Below are 9,210 nucleotides of genomic sequence, written 5' to 3' on the forward strand. Positions count from 1 at the left end.
CTAGCTCTGTAGACCAGGCTGGTCTCGAACTCACAGAGATCCGCCTGCCTCTGCCTCCCGAGTGCTGGGATTAAAGGCGTGTGCCACCAATTGAAAACCTCATGTCAGCAAGATGGCTCAGGGGGTAAGGTGCCTGCTGCCAAGTCTCACAACCCAAGTTCAATGCCTCGGAGGAGCAAGGTAGGAGAGCAAACACCACATGTGCACCATGGTGTGGGAGTGCACGCATGAATGAATACACACACACACACACACAAATAGATAAATTAAATGTAATTTTAAAATCCCCTGAAGCCAGGTGGTGGAGGTGCATGCCTTTAATCCCAGCAATCAGGAGGAAGAGGCAAGTGGATGTCTGTGAATTCAAGGCCAACATGGTCTACGAGTTCCAGGACAGCCAGGGATACACAGAGAAACTCTATCTCGAAACAAAACAAAACAAAATCCCCGGAAGCAGAAAAAACTCCACTAACTTAACTCTTCTTTCTTGTCTGTTACGTACTTTAATTTTGGTTCCTTCTTTAATTTTGCCTCTATCCTCCATTCTCCAAAATAGGCTTTATTTCTTAGGATTAGAACAGCACAATAGGCATGGTCTTCATGCCTAGAATTCTAGCAACTATGATGTGGAGGCAGGAGGATAGTCACGAGTTCAAAGCCAGCCTGAGCTATTGAGTGTGCTCACGCCTTCAGAGGGAAAACCAGGATGGATGGGCTGGACAGTTTCAACAACAGGGAATTCTATTATACACAAAGCACTCAGGAATAAGAAGCACATTTTTCAAGTTCAAATAATAATTCTTTATTCCTTGGGACTTCCTTTACTTTAACAGCTGGCAGAAACTAAAATTACAGCTACATCATGGTCTTGGTTAAATTTTTTTGGAAGCACAATATATCAGTCGGAAGGAACTCATTATGGACTGATTACACATTATGGCACTTTAAAATAAAAGCTGAGGTTCAATCTGTGAGAACCTATAATATATAGACATAAAAGAGAGGAGATCTGGATTCTTGCCTAAAGGTTTATATGCAGACAGACACTTCTTTACCCCATCCATTCTGATATGATACAATACCCACTAACTGTAGACATTCAGAAGATTAGAGTGTAGGGCCAGGCTTGGTGGCATATGCCTTTAGTCCTAGCATTCAGGAGACAGGGACTGGCATATAGTGAGTTCTAGGTCAGTTGGACTACGTGGCGAGACCCTGTCTGAAATAAAACCAAAAAAAAAAAAGAAGAAGAAGAAACAACAAATGAAGAGAGAAATTCTGTCCCTTGGGACAGCATGGATGGATGGAAAATAGACAGTATACTAAATGAAATAAGTCAGCGGCAGAAATGTCAGTTACATGGGGCATCTAAAAAGTTGAATTTAGAAGCTGGGCATGGTGACTCATGCCTTTAATCGCAGCACTTGGGAGGCAGAGGCAGGTGGATCTCTTTGACTTCGAGGCCAGCCTGATCTACAAAGCAAGTTCTAGGACAGCCAGAGTTACTCAGAGGTTCAAATGTCACACACACAGATTCTACACTCTTCCCCCACATCCTGTTATTGCTCACATGCTTTATTTGGAATGGGGTATCTGTAGAAAATAGCCAGCCTTGGAATCGGGATGACTGGGGAAAAACAGTAACAGCCATGACTTAGAAACCGTAGTGGGTTCAGAATCCTTATCATATCAACCACTGTCTGGAAGCCAGGAAGAGAGCTGATGTTCCGGGCCAACAGATCACTGTACAAGTTTTGGGAAAACAGGAAAAAAGCGGGGGGGGGGGGCAGAAGAAAACAACACTGATCAAAGAGGAAAACAGAAAAGAACATGCAGGAATCAGCGTAGTCTTGCTGCTGGCATATTTCTTGGAGAAAAGGGAGAAGGGACAGGCTGGAAGACAGGCCATGCTGGGGCTATTGAAAAACACACTTTCCCCACCACTCTGATTTGTATATTGGCATCATAGTGTTTCCCTGCTCTATTTCTCCCACCTCCTGCCATATTCCCACTTCTTTTTTACTTTAAAAAGGCGGAGGTCACAATTCCTCAGGCACATCTAGAAGTGGGTTAAGAGACGCCTGCCCGTGGACATCACTGCACCACCCACTGTGATGGACGCTCTTGTACTTACTGGTACTCAGCCACACAGTCCAGCATCCCTACATACTTCAGGGCCTCGTGCTGAACAGCGCTTTCCAGGGCTTGCACACCACTGATTTCTTTCAAAATATGCTGAACGCTTTTGATATAGCCAGACTGGAGGAGTTCTTCTCTCCCTTCTAAGTTCTCCCGGGGAGAAAGTATGCTTTCCAAGGCTTCATGGAACTGTCTGCCTTGTAAAAAGGTATCTAAAGAGAAAAATCAAAGGAAAATAAAAACTGAACCAACCGAAACCAAACCAAAGTAAGATTAAAACTATATACATTATAAACAAGTTATCTTTAAACGGCAACCCCTTCGACACAAAAACAAAAAATGTTTTTTTTTTTAGGGAGGGTCTTGTTGGTACTACAGGCTGGCCTTCAGTGTGCGGTCTTCTTATGTAAGTGTCACATGTGGTATATACAGCTATGCTCAGCAAAATTTAGTTTCCCGTAAAACTTAAGAATGCACTTTCACCCCACCCTCCCATGCCCGAGACAGGGTCTCACTATGTAGACCAGGCTGTTTTTGACTTCACAGAGATCCATCTGCCTGCCACTGCCTCCCAAATGCTGGAATTAAAGGCATGTGCCACCATGTCTGACTTATCTTCAAAAAATATTTTTAAAGTGTTTAAAAGAAAAACCACAGGGTCAACAAGCTGTAAATTTCTTTTTAATGTGTAGGAGTGTTTTATCTAAATGTATGTCTGTATACTACATGTATGTTGCCTGTTGCCATGGAAGCCAGAAGAGGGGGCACTGGGACTCCTGGGACTGGAGTCAGGTGGTTGTGAGTCACCACATGGGTGTTGAGAATCTAACCTGGGTTCTCTGGGAGAGCAGCAAGTTCTCTCAAACACTGAGCATCTCTCCAGCACCCAAGCTGCCCAGAGGATGGAGATGAAGAAGAAAAGGGACGGCCATTCCTTTCTGAGATAGCCATGGAGGTCTGCAAGCAGCCATGTGGAAAGAGTGAAAAAGCCAAAAGTACCAGGAAAAGCATACATAGGTTCTGGTTAGTCCAAAAGACAGACAGACAGACAGACACACACACACGAAAAAAAAAAAAAGGGAAGAAATTTGTAATTTTGAGCCAGGATTCATAAAGGTGGCAGATCTAACAGAGCTACTTGTAGCTCAGTGGTGACTGCATGGAGACCGTGGGCTTCTAGGAAGGAAAAGTACATTATTTCATTAAGGGGATAATTATCCCTCCCCATCTCCTAGCATAGTTTTGGATGAATATACTTTCCTGAAGAGTGGTCCCTTAGGCTGACTGACCCTTCCAAGTGGATAAATTCTTCTGTTTTGGGTAGGTTGTAATCTTAGGTCTCCACCCAGGGTAGAGGGAGATTGCATACTTCTGAGCAGAAGGAATAGCTTAGTAGGCCTTAATGGAGCCTTGATCAAGACTACAGTAACCATGTTTGCCTAGCACGCACAGCTAAGCATCTCCCTAGCCCTCCTTATATTCTTTTAAGAAAAGGAAACACAAACATATTTAATAAACGCAAGAATGCTATATTGTCACTTGATCAATGGTAAAGGAGAAAGAGGGTGGGTGCACTCTTAGGCTAGGCAGTAGGTGGTGCTTTCAAACATTACTTAATTTTTATGTAACTGAGCAAGATAATGACTGTGGCTCCTCAACTAACCTAGACTATCCTGTTAGCTTACCCAAAGCAAGAGTACCCTGGCATAAGTATCTTCCTGGCAAAGCCAGGAGCTAAGTCCAGGGGGCATGATTTATTTATTTTTAAAGATTTATTTATTATGTATATAGTGTTCTGTCTGTATTTCTGCCTGCAGGCCAGAAGAGGGTACCAGATCTTATTATGGATGGTTGTGAGCCATCATATGGTTGCTTGGAATCGAACTCAGGACCTCTGGAAGAGCAGCAGTGCTCTTAACCGCTGAGCCATCTCTCCAGCCTAGGGGGCATGATTTAGATGCACATAGACACATGCTTGCAGACAGACCCACAGAAAGAGGAAAACAATCTCATCCACATGGGGTCACAGTAAGCCATACTATGTCAAGTTCACAAAGACTCTGAAAGGCCAGTTCTACATAAGCAAAAATTGAAAGTGCTTCTGGGAAATGACTCGGAGAGTTAAACGGAATTCAGTTTAGGAGGTAAACTACTCCACAGTTTTCAGCCCTGCTGAAATGGTCTACGTGTGAAAGGCCTACAAGGAATTTAATCCTGATGGAATTAACATTTAAAGAGATGCAGTGTTAGCTTACACACCATTTGTTAAAAACAGGAGGGGTTGTTAAGTAGCCTACAGGAGGTCATGAGTTTAACCACCAGTGCTATCAAATAATAATAAATTACTTCATTCATTGCCACGCAATAGGCAACTCCCAGCTACAGACCTATCCTGGCTAGATTCTTCACAAATATGTAACCGTGAACATCTAGATCTCAGGAGCCCATGAATTTTCACATCTCAGAAAATGTGAAACGTGATTCAACTTATAAAATTTAAAAATTTATTTAAAAATAGGTTGGCTGGGCACGGTGTGTGCCAGTGATCCCTGCACTTGGGAGGAGGCAGGAGGATCAAGAATACGGTCAGCTTCCTTTCTTCTACTATTGCATGATCCCACATATGATTACTCTACTTGAAAGTAAATTTGCTCATTGCTTAAAGTCCGTATTAACGGAGAAACACAGCAGAGCCTTAGTCTAAAGCTGACTAGGAAATTGTCCGCCAGGACAGTGAGTTCATCCGGCTCCAAAGAGAAGCCTTCTCCTTTACCAAGCAGCTCACCAGCCCATTTCTTTTTAATTTGGCCACAACATTTTTATTCCTCCACAGACTAGTTCTTACATCATGTCTACCAAACACCATGTTTCCCCCAATAAAAACAATCCAATCTGTACCTACAGAGATGAGCCCTGTTCAGCCTGTCTTTTATTTTTTTTTTCTATTATTGAGCTATACATTTTCTCTGCTCCCTTCCCCTTCAACCCTCTCCCATGGTCCCCATGCTCCCAATTTACTCAGGAGATCTTGTCTTTTACTACTTCCCATATAAATTAGATCTATGTCTGTCTGTCTAGGTTCTCTGGGATTGTGATTTGTGGGCTAGCTTTCTTTGCTTTATGTTTAAAAACCACTTATGAGTGAGTACATGTGATAATTGTTTTTCTGGGTCTGGGTTACCTCACTCACACCAGTGCGTTTCTTTACTCTATGTCAAGGCCTGCCTATATGACCTGGCAGTTTTCTTTCCTTTTTTAAAAATACTAACTGATTAATTTACTCCTGTGTGGAGGTCAGAGGATAACTTTGCGGGTGCAGGTATGACCTGGCAGTTTTCTTTCCTTTTTTAAGAATACTAACTGATTAATCCTGTGTGGAGGTCAGAAGATAACTTTCCGGGTGCAGGTCGAGTCATCAGGCTTGGCAGCAGGTGTCTTCTCACCTGTGGAGCCTCCTTGCTTATGCCACCTTTACATTTGTTATCAATAACTTAGGGTTCCTGACAGTTAAAACATTCTTAGTTTAAGGAAAATCAGAACAATATATCATTAGAAAACTATCAACTCTAAATTCTAGTGGCACAAATAAAAAACTTAGAATGTTATTACGAGATTTTCATTTTGTTTGCTTACAGCTTAGTGGTTTCCATTAGTCATTTAAGAAGCACTCCCGGCATATAATCCTTGCCCTTCATAGCTGGAGATTGTTATAAGAGAGCCTCAATCATGTTTGCCACATCCAGGTACCACCTACATAATTATATGCATACACTATTCTGGTATTTTCTTCCTAAGATACCTAAAAATAAGGACAATAATCTTAAAAGTGCTCATGTCACTAGGGGTACATATATTCCTGGGGAAACAAAGGCTAAGGAATGTCTATGTAAGCCCCTGTTTTAACCTAAACTATGTAATCCTTATGAAACGAGCTCATTCTCCCATGCCGATGGCTTGCTCCCGACTCCCAGCTCCTCCCCGACCAGGACCTCCTTATGTAGTCCAGACTGGCCTGAGCATGTGATCTCCTTCAGTCTCCAGACAGGATCTTACTATGTAGCTCTGGAATTCACTTGTAGACCAGGCTGAATCACAGAGGTCTGTATCTGCCTGCCTCTACCACCACAGTGCTGGGATTAAAGGTGGGTTCCTCCCTGCCAGGCTGAAAAAGGACCTGCTTTAAGGGAGCTACCCTCACTTGTCTTAGAAGTCAAGTGTCGAAGGCTGCTCAAAACACATTGCACAAAAGTCTCAAAGAACTAGTAAAATGTTTAAAAACAAGGAAGTTGAAGGCTAAAGTTTACTTAACTAGTTTTTAGTCAAGAACATTTGATTAGTTCAATTAGTCAAAATGTAAGTGAGGATTGTGTGTTCTGAACTGTGGCCAGTCTTTAAACTTACTGGTCAACTGACGATAATAAGTAGAACAATGGGTAATAAGATTCTGAGCCAAGAAAAAAAACCTAGACTTTTGTCAAGAGATGAAAAATAACTGATACTTGTTTACAACTCAGATGCATTTTATGCAGTTTGTCAGTTACTTGATCTGTCTCATCCTTTCCTGTAAAAACAGTAGCATCTGACAGGAGGACTAAGTGAGTTAGCAGACACTGAAGGGACTCCGGATAGCTCAGGCATAGTGAGCATAGCTCTGGCAGGCCTTGCCCTTCTCCCTATTCCCTCTGCCTTGCTAAAAACCATTAGATTACTTTCCTAAAGCTAGCCACCAAGGTCCGTTCCCTTATTTGGCCACTTCCACCTCTTGTGACTGAACCAAGGTTCAGCTATCAAAGTACTGAAGTCCAGCAATCAGAAGCCCCCTTTGGCTTGCCGAATTAACACGCCCAATGAAAATTAAACACCTATCCTAACACACCGTTTCCCCTTGTACTTTTATTAACAGGCGTTTTCCTATGTGCCACATCTGTCTCCTCTCTATCCAGAGGCAGTCCTTTGTCCCTCCTGGATAAATATCCTTACCCCCTTTTCCTTGTCCTGTCTCGTCCTCCCCCTCCATCTTCTGTGTTTATCTCTTATTTCCTGCCGTCTGTCCCTATGGGGCAAATCAATCTCCTTTGTGCTGAAAACGTGGCCTTGGGGATCCTGAGCCAGGAAATGCTATTTAGTCTATCTGAAAGGAGTGCTTCAGTAAGTTGCTTTTAAAGCCTCATTTTTTTTGGACAGGAATGCTCTATATCCTAGAAACCAGAGACCAGACAAAACCAGAAATGAGAGAATTACTTGAAGTATATTCTGCGAATCCATCTTCTCCCAGCTCCAGAATCATCCGCTGTTTCCACCTCTCCAGAAAGAAGCTCTGTTCGGGTGTCATGGTCTGCTGAAGGACGCGTGTCACACTGGGTGTCTCGTGTCTTTGCAAAGGGATCTTCAAGGGACCCGAAGCCCTGGGATGTGGTTTCCCACTTCTCTCTTCATTGAAGATAGGAAACCAGGTCTCTGGAACTCTCGCCGGCTGCTCTGGAGCCTTGTGCTTACACACAGGACCGAAGAGAACATCGTCTTCCTTGAACAATGACTCTGGGGTCTGGGCCGGGCCTTTGGACAAGACAGACCGCACTAAACGAGAGTACTTTCCTTGGTCTACTGTTTCATACGGGTTTTTTTTCTTCTGGCGGCACAAATAAGGGGAAGTGGAGAAACTCACAAGAGGGCTTGGTTTTACAGAAAATCTGTTGAAATGTCTAAGCAGCCTGCAGATGGTCAGATGTGGCTTCATGTTTAGACTGTTCCCCTTCGTTTTCTCTAGTCTGTCATGTTTAAAAGCTTGCTGTACCTTATCTTTCAGAAAACAAAAGTGGTGTTAGATTTAACATATACTCAAACCATCAAAGCGAAGAGTCACACAAGAACAAACACTAAATTTCTGACATTTGGAGAAAAATCATTCCAAGAAAGATTCATCAAAATTATAGGAACCCGCATTCGTTAAATGTCACCATGTCAGCCGTCTGGGACTGCTTTTTTTTTTTTTTTTAAGATTGATTTATTTTAGCCGGGCGGTGGTGGTGCACGCCTTTAATCCCAGCACTTGGGAGGCAGAGGCAGGCGGATCTCTGTGAGTTCGAGACCAGCTTGGTGTACAGAGCTAGTTCCAGGACAGGCTCCAAAGCCACAGAGAAACCCTGTCTCGAAAAACCAAAAAAAAAAAAAAAAAAGATTGATTTATTTTGAATACACATACAGTGTTCTGCCTGCATGCCAGAAGAGGGTATACAGATCTCATTACAGATGGTTGTGAGCCACCATGTGGTTGCTGGGAATTGAACTCAGGACTTCTGAAGGGCAGCCATTGCTCTTAACCATCTCACCAACACCCTAAATCCTTAATGTGAAGTCCTGTGACAAGGCCTAGTGGCACTGGCCAGGATACTTCTCACTCATGAGGATGAGGCAGGATGATAGTTGAGTTTGGGGTTAGCTTGGCTTTGTCTCTGAAAACAACCCACCCCAACCACACATACCCCCAAACAAAACACCTCTGCTTACCCCCCCCCACACACACACACGCGTGCGCACATATACACACCTCAAAACCAAATTCACAAATCTTCAACAGTTAAACCCCGCCGCCTATACACCAAACTGTTTACTAAACACTCCGTGTGGGCATTTCCCAGGTACTCTGCACACCCTTTAACATAGATGCTGTCGTGACCCCGTGGTACAGATTCGGCACAGGAGTCCCTGCAGGTCTCTCGTCTCAGGTGGGGCCCAACAACGTAATTCCAGAAAGGGACCTGTGCAGGTGTCTCCCATGGCGGGGACAGGCCAACTGCGGCCCCTCGTGCACAGGGAAGAGACTCTTTGGACAGACGCTCAGCCTACTGCAGGGTTCCGCTTGTACCTGAGACACCACCACGTTCCTGAGCCCAGAGTGCAGTCAACCTCCCGGGACCCGTACTTTTATCGGTCCCGCGCTTTCCCGAGAGAGAGGCGGCCCCAGCATGCACTGCGGCGCTCAGCCCCCCCCCCCCCCCCCCCGTTCCTCCTCCCGCGAAGCCGAAGCGAGGGCGCCACCAATCCTCGCGTTTTCGCCTTCACGAGATCTTG

At 44.1% G+C, this 9,210-nt stretch overlaps 1 protein-coding gene across 2 annotated transcripts in view; it reads right to left on the reverse strand.

Moving 5' to 3' along the window:
- Mgme1 (mitochondrial genome maintenance exonuclease 1) overlaps positions 1 to 9,122 on the reverse strand; it is a 10,626-nt gene extending 1,504 nt beyond the window's left edge. The window contains exons 1-3 of one of the 2 annotated variants that reach the window (XM_005365514.3): positions 9,005 to 9,122; positions 7,381 to 7,938; positions 2,135 to 2,351 (exon numbers count right to left, since the gene is read on the reverse strand). In XM_005365514.3, the coding sequence (XP_005365571.1) occupies positions 2,135 to 2,351; positions 7,381 to 7,876 (713 nt within the window). In that variant the 5' untranslated portion in view covers positions 7,877 to 7,938; positions 9,005 to 9,122. Of the gene's footprint in view, positions 1 to 2,134; positions 2,352 to 7,380; positions 7,939 to 8,686 lie in introns of both variants that reach the window. The other variant, XM_013353166.2, reaches the window with a different exon arrangement.
- Between the last annotated feature and the right edge of the window lie 88 nt (positions 9,123 to 9,210).

Source organism: Microtus ochrogaster, unplaced genomic scaffold (assembly GCF_000317375.1).
Source record: "Microtus ochrogaster isolate Prairie Vole_2 unplaced genomic scaffold, MicOch1.0 UNK3, whole genome shotgun sequence".
Classification (NCBI taxonomy): Eukaryota; Metazoa; Chordata; class Mammalia; order Rodentia; family Cricetidae; genus Microtus; species Microtus ochrogaster.